The 25,077-nt window shown below is 58.8% G+C and overlaps 2 protein-coding genes across 4 annotated transcripts; one reads left to right on the forward strand and one right to left on the reverse strand.

Annotated features, from left to right (window-relative positions):
• Nucleotides 1-58: 58 nt before the first annotated feature.
• On the reverse strand, nt 59-3,756 carry ZNF511 (zinc finger protein 511). Of its 2 annotated transcripts, none has more exons than XM_081241557.1 (6): nt 3,518-3,732; nt 3,227-3,300; nt 2,742-2,943; nt 2,343-2,467; nt 1,069-1,218; nt 59-281 (listed from the first exon to the last, which is right to left on the reverse strand). In XM_081241557.1, exons 1-6 carry the CDS (start codon nt 3,668-3,670, stop codon nt 203-205), a joined length of 783 nt encoding a protein of 260 aa, XP_081097683.1. In that variant the 5' UTR covers nt 3,671-3,732; the 3' UTR covers nt 59-202. The 2 variants fall into 2 exon arrangements, with proteins under 2 accessions (XP_081097683.1, XP_081097684.1); XM_081241558.1 differs by having other exon boundaries at nt 104-252; nt 3,518-3,756.
• TUBGCP2 (tubulin gamma complex component 2) lies at nt 3,695-24,526 on the forward strand. Of its 2 annotated transcripts, XM_081236725.1 has the most exons (19): nt 3,759-3,826; nt 5,891-6,031; nt 6,597-6,766; nt 8,628-8,756; nt 9,489-9,665; nt 10,538-10,697; nt 14,115-14,322; nt 14,504-14,703; nt 14,955-15,144; nt 15,723-15,868; nt 17,325-17,505; nt 17,899-18,079; nt 20,321-20,493; nt 20,643-20,771; nt 21,044-21,164; nt 21,676-21,819; nt 21,923-22,051; nt 22,733-22,896; nt 24,271-24,526. In XM_081236725.1, exons 2-19 carry the CDS (start codon nt 5,935-5,937, stop codon nt 24,404-24,406), a joined length of 2,835 nt encoding a protein of 944 aa, XP_081092851.1. In that variant the 5' UTR covers nt 3,759-3,826; nt 5,891-5,934; the 3' UTR covers nt 24,407-24,526. The 2 variants fall into 2 exon arrangements, with proteins under 2 accessions (XP_081092852.1, XP_081092851.1); XM_081236726.1 differs by lacking the exon at nt 5,891-6,031 and having other exon boundaries at nt 3,695-3,826.
• The last annotated feature ends 551 nt before the right edge of the window (nt 24,527-25,077 follow it).

Below are 25,077 nucleotides of genomic sequence, written 5' to 3' on the forward strand. Positions count from 1 at the left end.
CTCCCCACACCCCAGTCACTGCACGAGGGGGCCCTTCCCGGAATCCGTGGTTCCCCCACAGCTTCCCACATAGCCACTGGCCTCGTTCAGTTGGTCACAGGCCCGCGACATGGAGGGCGGCACGGGCCAGGGTCCTGGGGCCCCCGCGGCGGGGGGAGGAAAAGCCCGGCAACACCGCCACAGGGCCGCAGAGGAACCGCCATTACTGGTGCTTATTTCTCTTCTTGGCGCTTTTAAATCCTCGTGAGGCACCTTGACCAAAACAGATGGTAGATGGTATCCTGAAATGAAAAACACCTTCACGCTAAACTGCTACGCTTTTGCTCACAAACAACCCAACTCATGCTGGCAGTCTCGTGGGCTCGCGGGTGTCTGATTCTTGCTCTGGACACTCCCTCTTCCCCCGCGAACCATGCAGGGTGTCCACTCGCTCTCACCCAGACTCTCCCCTTCCCGGCTGCAGCAAGCCAGCTGCTCCAAACCTGCTTCTGGTGGGAGACGCTCCCCGCCACTGACCACCTGCCGCCGACCACCTGCTGCCGACCACCCACCCAGGAGAATGTGTCCGGGCTCCAGCTCAGGCTCCCTGTGACCCGCCCTCCAGGTGGCACCTGGGACTCACTCTCAGGCCAAATTCTGGGCAACTGCGCGAGGGCAGCTGAAGGACGTGAGTTCATCTCCCTGTCGGTTTGAATTTATTGGCGATTTTTTCCATTTCTCCAACATTTACCCCCAAATTAGATTTGAAATCAACTTTATCCCCGATAAAAGCACAGTTAATACTAGAAACACAGACTCGTAGGTTGTAACTCGAGCAATTACACCCTGGGTCTCTCCATCCCAGCTTAGGCCACAGTCAAAGGGGGTGGTGCTTTGCAGTCCTGTGCTGCTGGGGCTCCAGGTCGTCCGAGGGCAGCAGGATGGTTGGCTTTCACCTCCCTCTGAAGCCAACGCTCCAACCCAGGGGCAGTTCCTCTCAGAGGGAACTGGGCCGGCCCAGGGTCAAACCTGGAATTCTCCAGAAGCACAGATTCAGAACCTGCTTCAGAAAGGTGCCCAGGTACTGACCTGTGGCTGTAGGCCCGCCTCTCTCCCGCGGGTTCTGGTGGGGGCTCCACGTGTTCAGAGCAGACTTCCATGGCGTCGACTTCCGACGGCACCCCGTCATCCCCCAGGGCTTCTGCCAACACCTGCTCAGCAGCACCAGGCATGACTGGGCTGGGGAAGACAGGTGGTGAAGGCGCTCCCAGGTGTCAGTGCCTGCAGCCCCAGCTTCCCCCAGGACTGAATTCGCAAAGCTATTTTATGACTGTTTTATCAGAGAGTAATTTTCAGGCTACCAGAATGTGGAGAAGTGAATGTTCATATGACGTAAGCCATGTTCTATGAATTTAAGTATGATAGTCACACTCTGTCTTTTAAAAATAGTATTTTTATGGTGTCACACGGTAAATGACTACCAACGGTGCCGAACGCCTCTCCATTACAATTACTGAGAAATTTACTAAAAGCAACCATACAATACTGAGCGTCTCCTCCTTAACACCAGTGTCTCAATCCACCATCGTAGGGTTCTTCTCCTTCAAATGATTCCTTGGAAAGGAAGGAGTTACCTTATACTCAAAGCCTTATAAAAATCTCCCATATTGAAGTCAGTTCTGCAGATTATTCTACTGTGAACAGCAAAGTTCTGTCTGGGGACAACAATTTAGTCTGAAACGACTTCAATCAATGCAACTTTTAGATGGTGATGAAGCTTCACCTGAGGAAATCAGTTAATGAAAAGGCAAGGTAATGTAACCCGCACTTACGGGCTACTCCTAGAGGTACTTCCCACAGTGCGTTCTGAACAGTAACATGTAACACGTGGCTGTGTTGTCAAGTTTGTAAACATATACTGACGGGACAAGGGAAAAACCAGACGGCCCCATGTGAGGTGAGGGGCTCACGGCCTGGGACAAATTTCCCAAGGCCCACATGAGGATGGAAGGGAGGTGATGAGCGGGGTGGAGGTGAAGCGTGAATGCAGAGGGACGCGGTGGTGTTCCTGCACGCCCGGCAGACCCCAAGATGGTACCCCAGCCACTCCCAGCACAGGCCCGGGGAAGACAGGCTCTCCCCTTCCCGTCCTCCCTGCAGCTGGGGGGGCCACACACAGAACCACCCCATCTGCTTAACCCCTCTCGGTTAACGACTCCCGACTTGTCAGGGCTTCTGTAACCTGCAGCTAAATGTAACGTTAGCGGCAAGGATGCTGAACGCGGGCATCTGCGCCCTCAAAGTCTATGTGCACAAAGGCTTTCTAGGCTTGGGAGGTGGCTTCGCAGCGCACCGCCACGCACCCTCTGCTCTTCCTTGGTTTATCGAAGCGGAAGTCCGCAGGGTAGAGATGACGCATCACCAGGTGCTCCTTCCGGTCTCTGCTTGTTCTGAACTTCTCCGTGCAGCCCTCCACCAGGCACTGATACTGAAATGGAAAGAGCATCACCCCACCCTGACCCCAAGGCTGCCCGTCTCACCGCACCCTGACCCCAGGGCTGCCCGGCTCACCGCGCCCTGACCCCAGGGCTGCCCGGCTCACCGCGCCCTGACCCCAGGGCTGCCCGGCTACTGCGCCCTGACCCCAGGGCTGCCCGGCTCACCGCGCTCTGACCCCAGGCTCTGGCACCACGAGGCACACAGCTCAGGGATGAGCCCCCGTGATGATTGCCCTTGGCCTCAGCGGGCGAGCCGTCACCCACCATGTCCTGCCGCTCGGCCAGAATCTGGAAGAGGGAGTCATGCCACTCCAGGATGTGGGTGTCCAGCAGGTGTCCAGAAGGGAAGGCCCGCTTGCAAAAGGAGCAGACGTTTCTGTGCAGAGTGTGGTAGTGGTGCTCATAATCCTCCAGGGCGTCGAACACCTGGCAGCAGCCGGCCACCTGACAGGTGAACTCAGGCACCCTGGCAGAGGAAAGCCTGGTGGGGATGCCATTCCACGGTGGACAGAACGTCAGGCTCCCTGTCACCACCCCCCTTTAAGTGGACTGATAAAGCTTCGGATTTTCTCTTGCAAGCCCAAATCCTTCTTTCACAACAAGTACACTTTTACAGACAAGCTAGACGGTGGTGAGGCCACACACGCAGGCTTCGCAGGCTTCCGTGGTGCGGGCACCAGGGGCGGGGCAGGCAGAGTAAGGGGCCCGGAGAGGGCAAGAAGGACCCCTTGCTGGGCCACAGCACTCACCTGGGCCTCTCGGGCGCCCCGCCCACCTGCGTGAGCACATCCTGGAGGTAGAGGTGCCGCTGCACATCCCCGTCCTGCGGGAGACAGCGTCCTGGGTTCTGACCTGGCTCCACCCCGGGCCCCGCCCCTAGGACCCCGGCCCCACCCACCGGGAGTCTGCCCCCGCCCCACCCAGGCCCGGCCCACCCAGGCCCCGCCCCGGGCATTTCCCCCGCCCCATCCAAGCCCTGCCCCCATGGTGCCGGCTCCGCCCCCACCCACAACCGCTCTCTCCTTTCTCCGCTCACGCACCTCGAAGAAGTCGTGTTCCCGTGGGAAGCGCACCAGGCGCGGCGCGAAGCGGAAGGGTGCGGCCCCGGCTGCGGGGTCCCGCTCCACGGGTAGAGGCTCGGCCGACCCGGGTGGCCCCGCCAGGCGTGCGTGCAGCGCGGGTGACAGCTGCATCGCCCTGAGCGCCAGCGGCGCCACGGCCTGTCGGCCGCCGTCCGCGAGCCGGCCGGGGCGGGGCCGGACGTGACGTAGAGCGCCATTTCCGCCGCCGGCGGGTCTGCCCTGCGGGCTTGGCGGGCTTGGCGGGCTTGGGCCGGGCGCGCCCCTGCGGTGAGTCCCGGAGCGGAGGGGCCTGAGCCTGGGGGCGGCTTCTATGCGGAGCTGGTCTCGCGCGTCCCGCCGATGGTTCGGGTCCCTTTCCCGGCCCCGAGCAGCGCAGGCTACCGGCTGTAGAGGCTCCCTCCCTCCCTCCTCCCTTCCGTCCTCTTTGCCATCACCCTCGGCCTCCCCCCCGCCCCCCGCCTTGTCTCCCACCTGAAGGGCTGCCGCGGCCTCTGGACCATCCTTGTCTCCTGACCAGTCCGCAGACTGGAGCCCTAGTGGTCTTTGGGAAATTCGCGATTTGTTGTGCCGGTCCCGCGGCCCCACGGCAGCTCACACTCAGTCACCGGGGTCTGTGGGTCCGTTGGTGGCGACCAGTAGGGTGAAGCCCTCGGGAGCATTAAAAAGATCAGCCGAACTGTTGTAGTTAAATGTTCCTCAGAGTTGTCTTGGGTGCGGACGCTCTTGGCAGTTTTGGTGGGAGGATTGTGTTGGTGTTTCGCTCCCCTGGCCTCTCGCCCCGGGAAGTATCAGGAGCACCATTACAGTGAGGTGACAACCAAAGGTTCTGCACGCATTTCCAGGTCCCCTCAGGGGAGGTGCTACCTGCAGGTGAGAGCCACAGATCTTGCAGGAATTGTTCCCCAAATCCACGTGGAACAGCAGGCTCCTTGTAGAATTAATACTTGTGATGTGGAATGTCTGCCCTCTTGTTTCTACCACAAATGTCAAGGTTCACGAAGATAGTTTCTAAATAAACATTTACTTAAATGATCTTTCTTCTGAAGAGCCCTGTCCACCCACTTGTGACTGGTGGAGAGATGGCAAATGCAGTGTCCATGCCGTCTAGGTGGCCAAAGTTGTCCTCAGTCCAGCTGTTAGAGAACACCCCGCGGTCCTTGGAAACCTCGTAGAATGTGGGTAAAAGTAGTTGCCCTTGGATGGAAGAGGCCATCAGTGGGAGAGCTCCGTGCTGTCTTTTCTGTTTGGCTTGTAGTTCGCAGTGCCCCATTCAGCGCTCTGTAACTAATTAGAAGGTGATGGTTGAGGATGCTGGCAGTGATTCAGTTCCAGTTTTCCATTTCTCCGGTAACAGCGGGTGTTTCCAGGTGGTTGGCCACGTGTAGCAATAGCAATGTTTGTTTCTGCTTTTCTGATAACAACAGTGCAGGCCCTTAGGTGCTGTATTTAATCTCCGCAACAGCTTCGTGGGCAGGATCTAGTACTCACCCCTTTTCAGAGGAAGCTTACAGAGGACAGGCTCCTTGTCCAGGGCCCTACAGCCTGGAAGCACCAAGTCAGGGCTCAGGCTGCCTGGGATCCTGCAGCCCAGGCCCTGTGCCCATGACTGTGGTCACTGTGAGTGCCTCCTGGTGTAAAATGTATGCATGCTGGCGAGTTCCACGCCAGCTCACACTTACTGTTCTGCTTTTGTGTTTGGAGACACCCTGCCTCTGGCCGGTATTTGACGTTTATGTAGGTGACTGTGATATTTGTATGTGGGGAACTTGTTTTCCATCACTCAGGATTAGAGTCTCTGGATGTAGAGGTACAAATTAATATCCACGTTGTGGGCGTGTGTGCCGAACCTTCCCCACCTGCTGTTAACTCATGGCTTCTCTTCACTGGAGCTGTTGACACAGCTGTTCTAACCTTTTTAGGGTCACAGCCTTTGCGAATCTGTTGAAAGACCCTTTCCTCAGAAAAATCACAGGCAGAAGTGACTTTGCCTGTAATTTCCAACAGTCTTTTGTTGTTCATGATCCCAGATTATGAACCCTGCGTAGCCACGTTGAAACGTTTATGTGAAGCATGTAAAGTTTGCTCATGCTTATTTGTTGAATCTATGATTAATTGCCTGTGTTTGTCTGTCTTACTCTTAATAATAATGGCTAATTGGACCAGTCATCAGTGGGAGAACAGAAGTCCCCCTGCAGGCCAGTACTGTCCCTTTGGGGACATCTGCATAGAAGTCCCCTTGCAGGCTACCACTGTCTTCTTGATGGGATCTCATTTATGGTTTTGACCATAAATGAGATCCAGTGGGGAGACCCTAGGACATCTGATCGACAGGCAGATTGAGCTGAAGGGGAAGCCCACCCAGCTCCAGTACATAGATGTGTAGCAGTCTTAGCAAAGCCCAGCCTGGGCAGGCAGCGTCCTGGTTACCAGAGTGCACAGAGAACACACAGCTGGAGGCAACTGGAGCTGCAGGTGTGGGCCTCACAGGGGGAGCCGCGAGGGGCAGTGCCTTAGGCCTGTGCAGAGCTCCCTGTATAGATCAGGATCCCTGAAGGGCTGGGACCACTGTATCTGCACAGCTGGGACTAGAAAGTGCTGTCTGCCACCTGAGGGGAGCAGCTCCCTGCTGGCCCAGGGCCACGTGTGGTTGGGGTCACCCAGGAGGAAGGGGGGCCCGGGCCTTAGGGCCACGTCCACTCTGTGTGCACGTGCCAGCCCCCCCCAAGCTGAGGAGTGAGCCTGGAACCTGGCTGGAGCTGATGGGGCTCAGCACTGATTCCCATGGGAGCTGCCCACTGAGACGGTGCCCAGTGAGAATGACAGACCCCAGAGGAGGGCGAGGAGGAGTCTCCCCAGGAAGGGCCCCACGTGCTGGTCGGAGCAGGCTGTGGTGGTGTCTTCACGGGGAACCTTCGGGCCAGGATGGGCCCTGTGACAATTCGGCTTCTCAAAGACCTGACATTGGCCAATTCAAGTGCTTTAAAACTTTTTAATTTATAGCCTCTTGATTTATCAGTGGCTCTCCTCTTACCTTTAGGAGAGCACAGAACCAAAATCATGAGTGAATTTCGGATTCACCACGACGTCAATGAGCTGCTCAGCCTGCTGCGAGTGCACGGAGGGGACGGGGCCGAGGTCTACATCGACCTGCTGCAGAAGAACAGGACCCCGTACGTCACAACCACTGTGTCTGCACACAGTGCCAAAGTGAGTGCCTGTCCCCGGTGCCGCACTGGGCACAAAGTTCACCTTTCTGACAAGCAACCACAGCGGTGCCGGTACGCTGGCAGACAGCACTTGTCAGATGCTTTTCGTGGACCGTGCTCTCTGCTCCGCTCTGCTTCTGTTGGCTCCTCCCCGTCACCTGTTGCACAGATGAGTAAATGAAAGCTCGGGGAGAGTGTTGGACTGGCAGCCTGACCTGGGAACCCAGACTCTTAGCCATGCCCTCCCTGCGCCCCATGAGGAGCGAGGCCCAGATGGTCCTGATTTCTGTTCACATCGTGACACAGATTCTCCTCTGGGTGAAAAAGGAAGCTCCTGGCGTTAGCCACATTGAAATCCCTTCAAAGTGGATTTTTTTTTTTTTTTAAGTTTATTTATTTATTTATTTATTTAGTTTCTGCTTTATAACAAAGTGAATCAGTCATACATATACATCTGTTCCCACATCCCTTCCCTCATGCATCTCCCTCCCTCCCACCCTCCCCATCCCACCCCTCCAGGCGGTCACAAAGCACCGAGCTGATCTCCCTGTGCTCTGCGGCTGCTTCCCACTATCTATCTACCTTACGTTTGGTAGTGTATACACGTCCATGCCTCTCTTTCGCCTTGTCACAGCCCACCCTTCCCCCTCCCCATATCCTCAAGTCCATTCTCAAGTAGGTCTGCGTCTTCATTCCCGTTTTGCCCCTAGGTTCTTCATGACACTTTTTTTTTAAATTCCGTATATATGTGTTAGCATACGGTATTTGTCTTTCTCTTTCTGACTAACTTCACTCTGTATGACAGACTCTAGGTCTATCCACCTCATTACAAATAGCTCAGTTTCGTTTCTTTTTATGGCTGAGTAATATTCCATTGTATATATGTGCCACATCTTCTTTATCCATTCATCCGATGATGGACACTTAGGTTGTTTCCAGCTCCGGGCTATTGTGAATAGAGCTGCAATGAACATTTTGGTACATGTCTCTTTTTGAATTATGGTTTTCTCAGGGTATATGCCCAGTAGTGGGATTGCTGGGTCATATGGTAGTTCTATTTGTAGTTTTTTAAGGAACCTCCATACCGTTCTCCATAGTGGCTGTACCAATTCACATTCCCACCAGCAGTGCAAGAGTGTTCCCTTTTCTCCACACCCTCTCCAGCATTTATTGTTTCTAGATTTCTTTTTTTTTTTTTTTTAATTAGTTTCTGCTTTATAACAAAGTGAATCAGTCATACATATACATCTGTTCCCACATCCCTTCCCTCATGCATCTCCCTCCCTCCCACCCTCCCCATCCCACCCCTCCAGGCCAAAGTGGATTTTTTTTTAATTCAAATAATGTAAAATTCAAAATTATAGGTTTTCAGTAAAGACAATTTTGAAATCTATTTTAAAAACACATTTTGAGGCTTCATTTATTTTAACAGCCTAATGATGGCACAAGGATAATTCAGAAAACTTACTGAGCAGAATAGAGAGTTTAGGACACGTAGTTATGTCCAATTTATTTTAAGGGGAGCATTTTAATCAGTGAGAAAGCATAGCCCCTGAACGTGTGTGTAATAATGAATTCCAGAGGGAAAAGAGCTAAGTGTATGGAATGAATCCATAAACTACTAGGAAAAACGTAAGTGGTTATTGTCTGATCTAAGGCTTAGGAAGCATAACATGGGAGAAACCACAGAAGAGAACATGGGTAAGTTTAACAAAGCATTTTGATGAGTTTTCTTCGTTTTAGTTCAGAAACACATGACTATTCCATCTACCTAACTTCACTCTTCTTTTGAGTTTAGTTTTTGCAAGGCTTTTTAAAGTTCCTAGTTATCGTCTCTAAATCATTCTGTCTGTGCTTTTGAGGTTAAAATAGCAGAATTTTCTCGTACTCCTGAGGACTTTCTGAAGAAATATGATGAACTGAAATCTAAGAACACGAGGAACCTTGACCCCCTGGTGTACCTGCTGTCGAAGCTCACAGAGGACCGGGAGGTGGGTGCCGGGCTCGGGGGTGTGGCTGCGTGAGGAAGAGAGCCTCTCTGCGTCCGAGGGGGTGACGGACGGGGGTCCCGCCTGGCCCCCAAGGTCTGTCCTTGCCTGGGTGGCCCCTTGTTAACCCCCCCGGCCTCGCACCTGTAGCACTGAGGTACACGCACCCAAACGGAAGTGACGCGGTGGAGATCAGCACGAGGCGCGTTAGCAGCGAGCTCTGGGGCGGAGGGCCTTTATCCTTCATCGTCCAGGCCATGTTCTTGTCTGTTCTAAATTGAGCGTGTGTTACCTGTGATACTGAGGGAAGTGTGTGCCGTCTGAGGAGCCGTGGCCCAGGGCATCCAGGGCATCCAGGGCTGGTCGGCGCTTCCCTTCGCGTCACGAGGCCCAGGGTCCATTCAGCGGGGAAGCGTGTGGCCGGGTGCGTGGTGGCCACCGCGCTGGGACAGATAAAGGGACGTAGTCTCGAGCAGCAAGGGAGTCCGGTCTAGTGTGGAGAAAAGGCCGAGCCACTGGGAACAGGGTCTAGGATCCCAACCTCCCGTGATCTGGGGGCGTGGCGCCTCGTGGCGGGCAGCATCGGGAGAGCAGGCTGCCGCTCCAGGACGAGCGGGGCCCCTGCTCTCGGCCTCCGCGTGGAGGCTGCAGCCGGGGGCAGTGGGGCGGGGTGGTGGTGCCCGGTGGAGGGCACGAGCGTGAGGCCCGCGTGACGCCGGGGCCGTGTGCTTCCAGACCCTGCAGTATTTACAGCAGAATGCCAAGGAGAGAGCGGAGCTTGCGGCCGGCGCCGCAGCCAGCAGCACTGGCAGCTCCGGCGCCCCCGCCGCAGCCTCCAGGATCTCCGTGCAGGAGCTGGAGGAGCTGAGGAAGCAGCTGGGCAGCGTGGCCACGGGCCCCACGTGGCAGCAGGTACCGTGTGGCGGAGGCGTCTGGGTGTGGATTCTGCCCCGGTGGGGGCCTGGCTCTGGGACACGAGCTCCGGGCCCCGGGCGGGGGTTCTGACTCACCTGGGGGCCAGCGCCTGCTGCCCGCCCATTCTGTAGGCTTGGCCAGTGCGAGTCCCGGCTCCCCTCACTGATGCTGGGCCATTGGTTTGAGGTGATACTTCATCTCCCTCACCTGCCGCTTTTCTTGCCTTTGACTTGGTATCCAGCCCGGGTCTCCTGCCGTCCTTCCGTGTTCCCACAGTCTTGCCTCTGGTTCTCGAGCCACTCAGAGCTGCCTCCTGAGGTCTGAGCTGCAGGCCAGTGTGGGTTGGGCATGTCCTGTGTCCCCACCTCATATGGTCCTCCCACCACTGCCCCTCTCCTCGACGCCCCCTCGCCCCCTGCCAGTGCTCTGAAAGCTGGGCACCCGTGGGGACCACGGCTCCCTGCCCGAGCCAGAGTGGCCATCTCCCTCTGTCCCTCAGCCCCGAGGGGCTCAGGTAGGGGCGCCCCTTCTCCGGCCAACTCTCACTGGGCCTTCCTTTCACCTGGCAGCTCGGGCCTAGACCTCGTGCCACCGGGAAAAGCGGTGAGCTGTGCCCGGAGGTCCCGAGAGTGGGCCTGCACCGTGCGAAAGCTTCTGCTTTACCCGTGGGCCCTGTGCAGACCAGACCCTGATGAGGGGCTAGGCCCCGTCTGCCTTGTCCCGGCCCCTTGCACTGCGATGGGCTCAGACGTGTGTTTCCGTTCCACACACGTGCTCAGGGATCTGCTGTTTCATACTGTGGACGTGTCGGTTTTAAGTGTTTGTACTGAAGGCGTATCTTTCTTTTTTTCTAAAAACCTCCCCACCAGTCTCTGGAGCTCACGAGGAAGATGCTTCGAGACAAGCAGAACAAAAAAAACTTGGGCCAGCGCCTCCCTGTCTTCCCAGCGTGGGTGTACGAGAGGCCCATGCTGCTCGGGGACTTCCTGACAGGCTCAGGCACGAGCATGGACGCGGCTGTGCCCATCGGTAGGTGACGCGCCAACTTCTGACCGCAGGGGCCTCGCCGCGGCAGGGAGGGCTGAGCCCTGCGGAGGCGGCGGGCCGGCATTGTGCCATCACCCGGGCCCTCTGCTGCCCTTTGGCCACGCGGCAAGGAGCAGTGCCCGCCGGACGCCGTCCTTCATGTTCCCATCCCCGGTCAGCAGTGGGTGGTGATGTGCCAGTGTCTGGGCTGGCTCTTGCCCAGCTTTCAGGAGCGCCTGCGTCCTGGGGCTCGGGCAGCCCTGGGACGGCGGGATCACCGGCTCGGCCTTCCCAACAGTGAGTCATGCTGCTGCACGGGTGATACGGCTTTGGCCGCACAGGCCCTTGTGTGTCGCGTTCAGACGGACTGTGGGGCATCTGGGGACGTGGGTTTGACCACCATCTCACCCTCTGGCTCCCGGGGCACACAGGAAGCAGGGGCAGCAGGGAACACTCGGTGCTCACAGAGAGGCGCCTGCAGAGCCCGCCTGGGGAGGGGAGCGTGGCCGCGCCCGCTCTGTGGCCATCAGAGGAGCCTGGGCCCCAGGGCCATGTCCAAGGGCGAGAAGCAGGGCAGGCGGGGGCCCGGGTGCTGCAGGCCTGGGGCCTGGCATTCCCAGGGTCTGGCTGGGCAGGCAGATGAGACACCTCGGGCTCCGCTGCACATACGGCAGAACCTGGAGGACTTTGGCAGTAGAACCGCTGAGGGAGTCTGTTCCCCGCGGTCGTGGCGTCTCTGTGTTGCGCTTGCAGGCTGGGACCAGTTAGAAGCCACGGAGGCTCCAGGTCTGCATGAGGCGCCTTCGGGGTAGGCTCGGCCAGAGCGGAGGCGGCCAGGCACTGGCTCTCCAGGGCAGGACGTGCTTACGGTGTTTGACGTGCAAGGTTTCCCGTGTAGGTTTCCTGTGTGGCTGCTCACACACACCAGCCACAGCGGGCGGGCCTCGCATGGGGGTGGCTCCGAGGCTGCCTTGCGTGACACCGTTCCTGGGGAGAACTCTGTCCGGATGGGCAGCCTGGCCCGTGTCCCTTCTGCAGCCGCACCCCGTGGGCTCCGGAGGCGGGATTGATGTCCACCCCACAGCCCTCTTGTCACCCTACTACCCTCTGTCACCCCCTGGCCCGGCGCCTCAGGCCCTGACGCAGCCTCCACGGCCCCCTGGCCCCATCTGTGCTCAGGTGCCTGTGGTCAGCGTGGTCATCCTCGGCCCTGCCTTGGCCTCCCCCTGGCAGAGCCTCACCCGGGAGGGACCTGCCTCCGCAGGTGACGTGCAGCGGCCCTGTGGGACACCCCCCACCAGTCGCGCGGTGTCCCCCCCACCAGCCGTCCCTAGTCGTCTTGCCGTCTGAGTCCCTGTTGAGGCAGGTCCCCCCCAACCCACTTGCCCGCCACCCACCCACAGCCAGGCTGACCCTCCTCGTGCTGGCCTCCAGCTCCGTGTGCCCACCTGGGCCAGCCCGTCCACGGCCAGATGGCGTGGCGCCTCCCGCCCTCACGGGTCCTGCCCTGACCCAGGGCCTTGTCCCCAAGGTCACGAGCGCAGGCGTCTTCTAACCGCGTGTGCAGGCTCCCGCGCAGCAGCCTCTGATGGGTCCCCGAGCCTCGGGCTCAGGTCTTGTGGACGCAGTCGGTTTTCTGGACATTTGGGCAGCACAGGCACTGTCCTGCGCCACACACCCCCGGCACCCCAGGGGACCCCTCCCCCCACCTCGTCTCGCATCCTCGGGCCGTGCTCCTGGTTCTGGTCAAATGTCCCCTTCCCGGGTGACCACATCAGTTTGAAGGAGTCCAACGTCCCAGTGTGACCCCAGCTGTGTCCCTGGCGCCGCTCTCCTGAACTCCGGGAGAATCTGTGTGCTGAGCGTGTCCACGACAGGCTCCGACCTTCCCCAGCATCTCCTCCTCGCCGTGTGGTGTTTGCGTCCCTCCCACTGTGCCAGCCTGGCCCCAGCCCCACCTCCACCTGCCCTTTCAGCCTGAGGGCATTTGTCCATTCCCAACAGCTGGGGTCTCAGCACGTCCCACAGAACTTTCTGTCTCATCCAGTGCATGTACCAGCCACACGCAGCTGGTGGGCATTGGATGGCTGGCGTGGCTGAGAATTGGATTTTTGGTTTTCTTTAACTTGGCCTTGGTGGCCAGTGGCCCTACACGAGGGTACAGACCTGAGCCCTGTCCTGCCCTGCCCCCAGTGCTCATCTCTGTTGTCCCAGAGCTGGCTTCGAGTGTCCGGCCTGTGCCCTGCACCCTGGTGAGTTGCGGAGACTCCGGCGGCTCATGGGGCCTCCCATCCCAGCCCCTGCGCTGTGTCCCTCAGAGCTAGGCCTCAAGCTGGCCATGCCTCCTGAAGGTCCTGTACGTAGTCTCTAGGCCCGCATCACAATAACACAGCCCACGACACTCTGCTCTACACGCTGGCGGGGAGAGGGGTTGGGGCCCGGGTGGCATCTGCCCCCAGGACCCAAGGTGCCCACCCGGGCCCTGCACCCCGAGAGCCTCAGCCAGGCCTTGGCCAGGGAGACGCCAAGGTTGGCGGTAAGCAGTGCAGAGGTCAGCAGCCCTGCACTCGGGGGTCAGGCAGCCGGACCTGCCTCCCTCAGGGGTCCTGAGGTCGGAGTCAGACCTGCCAGAGCCGTGGAGGAAAACCACCTGAAGTTCAGGGGCAGCTCTGAGTCCAGAGTGACCCATGCCTGGACAGGGGGCCACTGGCTCAGACCCGTCCTGCTTCCACCGGCAGGTGTGCTCCTGCAGACGTGCAAGGCTAGCGGGGCTTCTGTAAGCGTGGGTGTGTGGTGCGCCCCATCCCAAGCTGCCAGGCCCCGGTTCTGGGTGCCCTGGGGCTGACACAGGCGCCCACAGGGCGCCAGCGGTCTCTTGGACGCCTCTCTCCCGGTTCTGCCTCTGGCCCAGCAGTGTCAGGAGGGTGCCAAAGGCCATCTGGGTTGAGAACCAAGAGGTGGGGAGCCACTGGGGCTGCGAGGCTTTTGGGGGGCAGCCCTGGTCCGTGGCCTGTGACTGTCCTGAGTCCATTGGGGTCAAAGGGAACCATCTTGCACTGTGAGAGAGAAATCATCAGCGTTTTAGAGCGTTCAGAGGAAACCTTTTTCTCCCCGAGTGACGCAGGCTTACCAGGTTGTAGTGAGTGTTATGAGCACGACACGTATCAGAAGCGCTCTGTCATTCCCGACTTTGTCCTTTTGAGTGCAAGCGGGTTATTTCTGTGTGGAGGGCTTTACTTGCTTTAAGGCTCCGATAGGCCAATCCAGGCTGTGTAATCTCAGCCTCTGGCGCCCCTACGGGATCGGTTAAGCCGAGGGATCGCCTTGGCTTTCACGTCCACCAGCACCGGGGGGGAGGCACCCAGGGGCGGCGGAGGGGGGTCTGGGCGAGGCAAGGCCAGCTGGCATCTGTGCCCACAGGCACACTGCCCCTGGCTGCCCAGGAGGCGGCCGTCGTGGAGGACCTGCTGTACGTGCTGGTGGGTGTGGACGGCAGGTACGTCACCGCCCAGCCCCTCACGGGGAGGCAGAGCCGCACGTTCCTCGTGGACCCCAGCCTCGACCTGTCCATCCGGGAGCTGGTGAGCAGGGTCCTTCCGGCAGCCTCCAGCTACTCCACCGTGACCAGGTAGGCACCCAGCAAAGCGCACTCAGCCCCTTGCGGGGACAGTGGCGGCCTCACTCCTGGGCCTGGAAGAGGGAGGGAGGTGTTGCCCACCGTGCCCTCTGGGGTTGGGGAAGAGGCTCCGACCATCCCTTCTGAGACACAGCTCTCACCCGCCCGGTGCTCAGCGCTGCCTTCCTCGCAGGTTCGTCGAGGAAAAGTCCTCCTTCGAGTATGGGCAGGTGAACCACGCCTTGGCGGCCGCCATGAGAACACTAGTGAAAGAGTACCTGATCCTGGTCACGCAGCTGGAGCAGCTGCAGAGGCAGGGCCTCCTGTCCCTGCAGAAGCTCTGGTTCCACATCCAGCCGGCCATGCGCACCGTGGACATTCTGGCTTCCCTGGGTGCGCGGGCCTGGTGGGAGGGACACCCTGGGCCAGGGCACTCGTCCTCCGATTCTTACTTTTGTGAGGCGAAAGCCAGGCAGCTTTGTGTTTTATTAGTTTGCGGGAGGAAGACTCTGGGAGCTTCCAAAAACCACAGCTTTATAGTTGGAGTTTATCCCAAAAGGAAGGCCTGTCCCCTGAGGAGGGGCTCTAGCCCGTCGTGGCCCGGTGGCCCTCTCAGCACTGAGCGCCGTCATCTCCCCTGGCAGCCACCTCGGTGGACAAAGGCGAGTGTGTCGGGGGATCGACCCTGAGCCTCCTGCACGACCGGAGCTTCAGCTACACGGGCGACAGCCAGGCACAGGAGCTGTGTCTGTACCTCACCACGGCCGCCAGCGTGCCCTACTTCGAGATCCTGGAGAAGTGGATCTACAGGGGCATCATCGACGACCCGTACAGGTAGGGACCTCGGAGGCAGCGGGGTGGGGTGGGGGCCTGTGGGCCCTTCTCAGCTGACGCCACGTTCAGCGCACAGCGTGAAGCACGTCAGCTCACGGAGAATTCTATGCTGACGTGTATCTGTTGTACACGTCGGAACATTAAAAAAATGAACCTGTTGTCTAGACATAATTTACTAATGACCCAGATGACAAAATCTAGCATGAGGGCCTGGCGAGGAGGCCCTTCCACGGTAAGCGTAGGTGGCGTCAGGGTGTCTGGCTCTGCTGGTGACAGGAACATGGGCCCCAACGGGAGTGTCGTCTTGTTGCCCGCGTTCGAGATGGAAGAACACGTGAGGTTCCCGTGGGGGCGTGGGTGGAGTAAAGCGGAGTCAGCGTCCTGTCCAGCTCTGCAGACCTCAGTCCCCTCTGTGCCCGGGTAATGAGCACTTCGCCCCAGAGGGCGTCAGCGGGTGTATCTTCACTCGCGGCTGAGAATTAAGGGCGGTGAGGCTGTCCATGGCCCCCGTGGACTCCTGTTGTTCGCGGCGGCCTGTGCGGCGGGCTCTGCCCGTCACTGGCGCCCGTGCCTTTCAGCGAGTTCATGGTGGAGGAGCGTGAGCTGCGCAAGGAGAAGATCCAGGAGGACTACAACGACAGGTACTGGGAGCAGCGCTACACCGTGGTGCAGCGGCAGATCCCGTCCTTCCTGCAGAAGATGGCGGGCAAGGTGCTCAGCACAGGTGACCGTGGGGGAGGCCGGGCGGGGTGTCTCGTGTCCCCACCCGCCCAGGGTAGGCGCCCGCAGTGCCGGCACCCGGTGGACTCACTCTGTCCCCTGCCCCTGAGCTCTGCTCGCTGTCCTTTTGTGATTCTTAAAGCTCTGCGGCCACTTAAAGGAAGACTGTTTTCTCTTCCAACGCTTCTGACCACAGGTGTGTGGGTTTCCGCACAACAACCAGTTCTCCGCTCCCCGTGCACACCAGCTGGGTGACCCCCCCCCCAATTTAACTCAGTTCTGGCCCTATGTGCCAGGGTCAGTGCAGGCCCCACAGGGTCAGGGCGCTGTCTCTCGAGGCCGCCCCCACCAGGCGCCAGTCACAAGTGTCGGGTCCCCAGGCCACTGCCCTCCATGCAGTGTGGCCATGAATCGGGTTCCCACGACCCCCTCCTCAGGTTCGATGTTTGCCACGACAGCTCCCAGACTCAGGAAAATGCTTGACTTAACTAGATCGCTGGTCTGTTAAAGAGGATGTTGTAAAGGATGCAGATGAACAGCCCGATGAGGAGGAGATCCATGGGGCAGGTGTGGCAGGGTCTCAAGCACAGGAGAGCCTGTCCCTGTGGAGCTGGGGTGTGCCGGGCACCACCCTCCTGGCAGGTGGACACGTTCACCAGCCCAGAAGCTCTCCAGACCCCTTCCCGCAGGGTTTCCATGCAGGTTCCGGGACAGGGCACGGCTGATCGGCTCACGGGCCGTTGGGAATTAACTCAGCCTCCAGCCCCTCCCCTCCCCAGATATCGGGACGGGGCTGAGGGTTTCACTCTCCCGTCCCGTGGTTGGTTCCTCCGGCCTCCAGACCCCATCCTGAAGCTCTGTAGGGATGGCCAGGAGTCACCTTGCGAGTGTGAACTCAGGTGTGGGTGAAAGGGGCTTGTGAACCACAAAATCCCAAGGGTTTTAGGAGCTCAGTGCCAGGAACCAAGAACAAAGACCAGAGGTGTGTGTCCTGTTTCTCAGTCTCACAGGCTGGCACAGGAAAAGCAGTAAAGGACACGTGCCCCGCTGGGCTGGCAGGGTTCTTAGTCATTTCCTTGTGGTCAGGAATGTGATTTAGAGACATGTGGGATGTTACCTGGAGACACGCTCCAGCCAGGGCCTCACACTTTGGTTCTGAGATCTGGGCTGAGGGAAGGGACTGGGAGGTGGTGTAGCGTCTGGTTCTCGTGAGGCTCTCTGAGGTTATTCCTGTGCCCTTGATGAGGCGAGCGCAGGTGTGAAGTCACAGGAGGTTGCAGCCCTTTGTGGCGACAGCTGTGCTGCTCTGCTCGGGGCGAGGGGTTAGGGACTGTGCTCAGCTGGCTGGTTCTCTTGCCTGCCTCTGGCCAGCACTGGGGCTGCGATGTCTGGGCCTCAGGCCTGTGAGTTATCACGTATACAGCAAGCATGGTAATCTGACTTTTTCCATCCCTTTCCAGGAAAATATCTGAATGTGGTCAGAGAGTGTGGCCATGACGTCACCTGCCCTGTGGCCAAAGAGGTCATCTACACGCTGAAGGAGCGCGCGTACGTGGAGCAGATCGAGAAGGCCTTCAACTACGCCAGCAAGGTGCTGCTGGACTTCCTCATGGAGGAGAAGGAGCTCGTGGCCCGCCTGAGGTGCGCCCGCCCCCAGAGGCCGACAGAGGGCCGTGTGTGCCCGCGTCCCCTCGTCTGTGGTGACACAGCTCCCTCCTTGCGGCTGCCAGCCCCCTCCTTGGCCCCCTGCCCTCCCAGGGACCTGTTTGCAGTCCCCAGTGCCTTTCTGGCAGCATGTCCTGCACAGTGCTGTGACCCCGCTGTTCGTTTCAGCACATTTGGAGCCGACCCCTGGTCCCCCCATAAATGTATTTCTTGGCGTGGGCACCCGTGGACTCGGGGCACCCGTGGGCATGGGAACCTCCTCCCGGTCTCCACCCAGCTCCCCCCATCACCCCAGCACCCCTCGTGGGGAGCACTCTGCGGGTCTGGGCTGTCCTCGTGTCCACGGCCTCTCACCTCTCCTGCCCGTAGGTCCATCAAGCGCTACTTCCTGATGGACCAGGGCGACTTTTTCGTGCACTTCATGGACCTCACGGAGGAGGAGCTGAAGAAGCCGGTGGACGACATCACGCCCACCCGCCTGGAGGCGCTGCTGGAGCTGGCCCTGCGCATGAGCACCGCCAACACCGACCCCTTCAAAGATGACCTCAAGGTGAGTAGGCCCCCCCCAGGGACCTTGGAGAGAGAAACAGCAGAAGCCAGCCTTTGACGAGTGCTTTTCCTACCTCGGTTGAAATGCTTCACAGGGTTTTCCTTGGCCTGTTAGGGACGCATCTCAGGGTCGTGGTGTGTGAGCCTCTCCATGGGCTGCTGAACCGGGGGATTGGGGTCTCTGGGGGACTCTGCATCCGTGTCTGGCAGGGATGTTGGCTTTAGTCTTCTGTAGCATCTCTGGCCTCGTAGACTGATCTGGAAGGGTTCCCTCTTCCGGATTTCTGGAAGAGTTTTGAGAGGGTTGGTGTCAGCTCTTCCTGGAGTGTTTGGTAGAATTCACCAGTGAAGCTTTCTTTGTTGTGAAAGTTTCGTTGTTTCTTCCGTCTCCTCTCTGGTTACAGGTCTGTTCCAATTTTCTGTTTCTTCTTGAGTCAGTTTTGGTAGTTTGTGTGTGCTTAGGAATTTGTGTAGGAATTAGTTCTCATAATCCTGTTTATTTCTGTAAGGTTGACGGTAATGTCCCCATTTCCATTTCTGATTTTAGTAAGAGGAGTCTTCTCTCTTTTTTTAGTCAAACGTAACTAAAAGCTTATCAATTTTGCTGATCTTTCAGAGAGCTAACTTGGTTTCATCCATTTTCTCTGTTGTTTCTCTGTTCTGTGTTTTGTTTATTTCTTATCTAATCTTTGTTATCTTCCTCTTTCTGCTGACTTCAGGTTTAGTTTGCTGTTTTTCTAGTTTCTTAAGTTGTAAGTAAAGTTAGGTTGTTGACTTGAGATTGTTCTTTTTTTTTTTCTTTTTTTTTGCGGTACGCGGGCCTCTCACTGTTGTGGCCTCTCCCGTTGCGGAGCACAGGCTCCAGATGCACAGGCTCAGCGGCCATGGCTCACGGGCCCAGCCGCCCCACGGCATGTGGGATCTTCCCGGACCAGGGCACGAACCCACATCCCCTGCATCGGCAGGCGGACTCCCAACCACTGCGCCACCAGGGAAGCCCCTAGATTGTTCTTTTTTAACGCGGGCATTTGCTGCTGTGAGTTTCTCTCTGAGCTCTGCTTTTACTGCATCCCGTCAGTTTTGGTTATAGTGTTTTCATTTCCCTTCGTGTCAAGATGTTTTTGAATTTCTTTTGTGATTCTTCCTTGACCCATTTGTTTTCAAGAGCATATTCTATTTTCACTATTTGTGAATTGTCTCATTTTATCCTATTACTGATTTGTAACTTCATCCTGTTATAATCAGAGGACATGTTATGATATCAGTTCTGTTAACTTTATTAAGTCTTCCTTTGTGGCCTCACATATGGTCTGTCCTGGGGAGTGTTCTGTGTGCACTAGCTGTTTGGGGCCGTGTCCCGTGGGGGCCAGTCAGCTCACTGTGCTCACGTCCTGTCTCTGACCTGCCTGGTTGTCTCTGTTGTTGACAGCAGCTGTCAGGCCTCCCACTGTCATCGTAGACCGTTCTCAGTTCTGTCAGCTCGCACTTCATATGTTTTGGGGTCTCTTGTGAGGTGCAGGGGTGTTCTTATAGGATAAGATCCAGGAAGTCAGATTCTTGGGTCAAAGCACACGGCCAGTGCTCCACTGGACTGACATCACTGATGCTCAGTCCCGGGGCCCCGGGCTGCCTGCTGAGTCGGCCGCAGCCCTGGTGGGAGGGAGCACAGCCATTCAGGGTCCACTGCTGCAGCAGGTGACGTGAGTTCTCATCTGTGGATTCCTGTTCATTTCTTCATCCTTCCTTGTTTGTCTTTCACTGTGGTTCTGTCATTCTCTATCCTCCCAGTTTCTTATCAGTTTACAGGAATTGTCCCACGTCTCTGGCACGTAGGTGGCACCGTGTAAGGGTGTGAATGAGGCAGTGTGTGGACCGCATTCCCTGCCCAGAACCGCTGTGCCATCCTCACCACGTGCTCCCTCCGCCTGGCCTGTGCACGTGGTGGAGAAGGGCTAAGTCTCACGGGATTCAGGGTTTCTCACTTGCCCTTGTTTCTCCTTGTTACCATCAGGGATGTTTTTAAAGTAATTTCTCTGTACTCTTCTTTTTCTGTTTTGACTGAAAGCAGTTTTGTTTTCTTAATTAAGGTTTATCAGTAGATGTTTGGTGTTTTAAGCCAGCCTCCCAGACTTAGAATCCATGTCTGGAGGAGATTCCTCAGCCCTGGACTCGCTTTTCCATTTCGTGATGTAGGGGCGGGGTGGGGTTGGGACCTGATGCTTTTCTGTTTCTCTTTCCCCAGATCGACCTGATGCCTCATGACCTCATCACCCAGCTTCTGCGTGTCCTCGCCATCGAGACCAAGCAGGAGAAGGCGATGGTCCACGCTGACCCCACCGAACTCACGCTGAGCGGCCTGGAGGCCTTCTCCTTCGACTACGTGGTGAAGTGGCCCCTGTCTCTGATCATTAACAGGTAAGCATCAGGCTCTCGCGCCTGCTTAGGCCCCTGGGGGTTACTGGCTGCTCAGGTCATGCTCCGCCCCATGAGCCTCGCGTTTGACGTCTGGTGCCAGCAACAACCCCCAGGCGTCCGTCGGAATCCGCCTTGTTCCTTCTTCGCAGGAAAGCCCTGACCCGCTATCAGATGCTCTTCAGACACATGTTCTACTGCAAGCACGTGGAAAGGCAGCTCTGCAATGTTTGGATCAGCAACAAGACTGCCAAGCAGTACTCCCTGCACTCGGCCAAGTGGTACGTCCTTCGGGGCTCCTGTGGAGCAGGGTGGTTCCTCTCCACACCCCGAAAACGGAGACCCAGGAGCTGGCATGTGCAGCCTCCATGTCTCTGATGTTCCATGCTGCCGTTAGACTGTGGGATGGTGGGGCGTGTCTGAGCCAGAGCCTTTCATGGACCTCCGGCTCCTCCAGGGCTGGTAGCACCGGTGGGCCCAGGGGTGCTCGGCACATCGCAAGTGCTGGGGGCCCACTGGCGCCCTGTGTATCTGACGCCTTCGCCTGGTGCAGGTTCGCGGGGGCTTTCACCCTGCGGCAGCGGATGCTCAACTTCGTCCAGAACATCCAGTACTACATGATGTTCGAGGTGCTGGAGCCGACCTGGCACGTCCTGGAGAAGAGCCTGAGATCTGTGAGTTTAGCCCAGCTGGTCACGATGCCTGATCAGAGGTCAGGGAGGCAGAGGTGGGGCACGGACCCTACAGCTCCCCCGATGGCTCCCCCGACGCCGCCAGAGCCGTGTTAGCAGTGGAGGGCAGGGCACGCGGGACCGCGTGGCCCAGGCTCAGGCTGCCGGAAGAGTGTGCAGTTCCCTTGGAGCCTCGGTGCTGGGTCAGCGCCCCATCCAGGCCCATCCCAGGGCCCCTGGGGGCCGTCAGCCAAAAAGTTCACATCACCAAATTCCAGGAGTGGGAAGTGCGAGGGGGCAGTGTTTCCTCCTCGTTTTCTGTCTTTAAAAACGAAAACCTTGGATCTTTGGGGGCACATTCAGTGTGTTCTTTTAGTGATATTTTGAAGTTTTCCCCCAAAAGACCACAGGATTGTTTAAAACATGGAAACAACACAGAGCATACAAAGCAGCCCAGTCAGGGCCTTGGTACGGTCGTCTCAGCAGAGCGGCTCTGACAGTGTCTCCCGCCCAGGCCTGCAACATCGATGATGTGCTGGGACACCACACCAGCTTCCTGGACAACTGCCTGAAGGACTGCATGCTGACCAACCCCGAGCTGCTGCGCGTCTTCTCCAAGCTCATGTCCGTGTGCGTCATGTTCACCAACTGCATGCAGGTTCGCCACCAGGGCTCTGGGTGGTGGGGAGCCCGTCCTGCAGACCGTCCCAGCCACGTGGGGGCTGGTCGTGGCTGATGAGTATTTCCTCCCGACCCTGCAGAGATTCACGCAGAGCATGAAACTGGACAGCGAGCTGGGCCACCTGACCCTGGAGCACGGCACGATGCGGGGGCCGCCCACGGAGGCCGAGCGTGCCGAGGAGCGTGCCCGCAAGGAGCGTGCCCGCAAGGTGGGTGGGTGGCCAGGCGGGCGTCCCCGTGGCCCTCCTTTCTCCCGCTGCGATTTGATACAGCATTAGGGTCACAGCGCTGAGAAACCACACCTGCTCCAGCCTGCCATTCCTGTCTTCCCTTTGATTGATAAAAAGACTCTTAAATTTATGTTTCAAATCCAAGCCACGGAGAATTTCCCTTCCCGACTGCCCACAGTGAGGCCGCGTTGTTCAGGGCGGGTGTGGTAAGGCCGAGCCATGGGGATGCCCCGCAGGGACCTGCGGTCACTGTGATTAAAGTCTGTCCGTAACTGGAAGGGCCAGGCGGCTCGGCGGCTGCAGGTGTGTGTCCTGTAGGGTGGGGTGCGGCGGGGCAGGGTGAGCCCAGGCAGGCGCTCCCAGGTTCCCCGCTTGCTGAGCGGCGGTCAAGAGAAAACAGTGTCAGCTGGAAAATCTGAGCCACACACGGAAACCCTGAGGTTCGCGTCCTTCCTGGTTCCGCGTGGTGGGGCCGGGCCACAGGGCCGGCTGCCTGGGGCGTCTCTAGGTCCTGCCATCTCAGGGGTTTTCACAGTGCCTGACGTTTTACCTTTCATCACGTGAAGAATTCCCGAGACACATTTTTCTATTTAAAAAAAGAAGAGAGAAGGGGGCTGAGCTGCTGGCGGGCGGCCGAGTCACTACAGCCGTGTCTTGCAGTGCCTGGCCGAGCACGTGGACGCTCCGCAGCTGGCCTCCAGCTTCGAGGCCACCATCAGTAAGTTCGATAAGAATTTCTCAGCCCACCTGCTCGACCTCCTGGCCCGGCTGAGCATCTACAGCACCAGCGACTGCGAGCACGGCATGGCCAGCGTCATCTCCAGGTGGGTGCTCCGCCCCCCGCCAGCCCACGCGCCCTCCCGCCACTCGGGGCAGGTGTGACTGAGGCCGCGTGTGTTCAGCCGAGGCTGCCCTTGGCCGCCGTGTGCTGCCGCTGGTCACTTGCTGGAGGAGTGGCATCTGGGCGTTCACACGTGTGCGGGTGTTCGTGTGCGTGCTCACCTGCGTGCACGCGTTGACCAGTACACGTCAGGCCGCCCCATCAGCCCCCTCCCCGTTTCTCTGTGTTCCGAGGGCCAGGCCTGGGTCAGCTGCACTGGCCGCTGTGCCCCAAGCTGGGACCCAGGACACTGGAAGGGCCCTTTGGCCCCAGCTGCGGGCCGTCGCACAGTCTCCCGATGAGCGGTGAGGAGGCGCTGCCTTCCCGCTGGCAGCAGGTCAGGAGACCTCGGGGAACGCACGGAAGGTCAGGGCCGCGCTCGCCCGGCCTGCCATGTTGGCATGTGGGGCCGGCCGCGCCTCGAGGGCCACGTTGGTGCCCCCCTGGGGTCCACCTCCCGTGACCCCGGGAGCAGCGAGTGTGCAGGTCTGACGCGAGCAGGAGTCCGTGGAATCTGGGGGGCCGTGGGGAGGACTGCAGAAACGGTGAGGACGGGCGCGCGGGGCCCGAGGGCCTGTTGGTGGGGTCTGTGGACCTGGGACTGGCGGCTTCCTGCTTCTCAGAGGGCACGTGGTGGGCCTGCTCACTTTGGGGGCGGGTTCAGGTGAGGAGGGGGCTGTCCTTGCCCTGGGAAGCCTCCTGTTGGGTAGCCTCAGGCTCAGCCAAACATTGGGCTGCCCTGTTCTGCCCACAGGCGTTCCAGTGTCCTGGGCTCCGGGGTTCGGAGAGCCCCAACGTCCAGGGGCTGGAGACGTTTGTCTCACTTCACCTGTGTCTTTTTTTTTTGTGGCTGCGTTGGGTCCTCGTTGCTGCGCGCGGGCTTTTTCTAGTTGCGGCGAGCGGGGTCTACTCTTCATTGCAGTGCAGGGGCTTCTCATCACGGTGGCTTCTCTTGTTGTGAAGCTCGGGCTCTAGGCGCGTGGGCTTCAGTAGTTGTGGCTTGCGGGCCCTAGAGCGCAGGCTCAGTATTTGTGGTGCACGGACTTAGTTGCTCCGCGGCATGTGGGATCTTCCGAGGCCAGGACTCGAACCCATGTCTCCTGCATTGGCAGGCGGATTCTTAACCACTGCGCCACCAGGGAAGCCCTCACCTGTGTCTTTAAGCTTTATTCTGTGTTCCCTGGGGCCTGTGTGTGTGTCCGCGTGCGCGTGTGCTGGCGACTTGAGTGCCTCCCATGCTCTTCACCGTGGGGTGGTAAGGGGGTCGCCAGCATGGCCACGGAGGCATCTGCAGGGACCCTGCCCACTTCCCCTGCAGGCTCGACTTCAACGGCTTCTACACAGAGCGGCTGGAGCGCCTGTCTGCAGAGAGGAGCCAGAAGGCGGCCCCCCCAGTGCCCAGCCCGCGGGGGCCCCCAGCTCCAGCGCCCAGGGTCGCCGTCACTGCGCAGTGAGGCCAGCCGCTCCTGCCACAGCTGGAGCCTCAGGTGGATGAGTTCAGAGGTTTCTCACCAGATGTTTCCAGAACACTTGTGCTGTGTGTCCTGTTTAAACATAAAGTTGAATTGCCTGCACTCAGCTCCTCTCGTTTCTCGGGGCTCGTGCACTCAGACCAGAGGGTCTGCTTGTCTGCGCGCTTTCCTGAAGCGAGCAGAGTCCCTTTAAAGAGTTTTCTGGTTTCAAGTCAGACAAAGTGAGGACACATGGCCTCTGAACAACGTCAGGACAGTCACCAAGGTGCCAGGAGGGGGCGAGGTCTGGGCCTGATGTCCACACCTGTCCCTGTGAAGTGGGGCTGGGCTCCCTGGGGTCAGCAGGAACCCCTCACACCGCAGGCAGGGGATTGCTCCAGGCAGCAGGGGGCAGCACAGCCCCTTGTCCCGAAGCTGGAGCAGCTTGTGGGGTGAGTCACCGACACGCCCACTGAGGATGGAAGAGCTGCCTGGGGTGGGTGGCTGAGGCTGTGGCCTCTGTCCTGTCAGGCCCAGCCTCGTCCGGCCCCTCCCGACGGGCAGTGGGTGGCACTGCCAGCCCCAGGGGTGGCCTGCGGGGCTGCTCTGCTCGCCTCCCAGCCACCCTACCCTTTCCTGCAGAGTTCCACGTGGGTCGTGGACCGCCTGCTCCA

Source organism: Mesoplodon bidens (genome assembly GCF_964165515.1).
Source record: "Mesoplodon bidens genome assembly, chromosome: 1".
In the NCBI taxonomy this organism is placed as follows: domain Eukaryota; kingdom Metazoa; phylum Chordata; class Mammalia; order Artiodactyla; family Ziphiidae; genus Mesoplodon; species Mesoplodon bidens.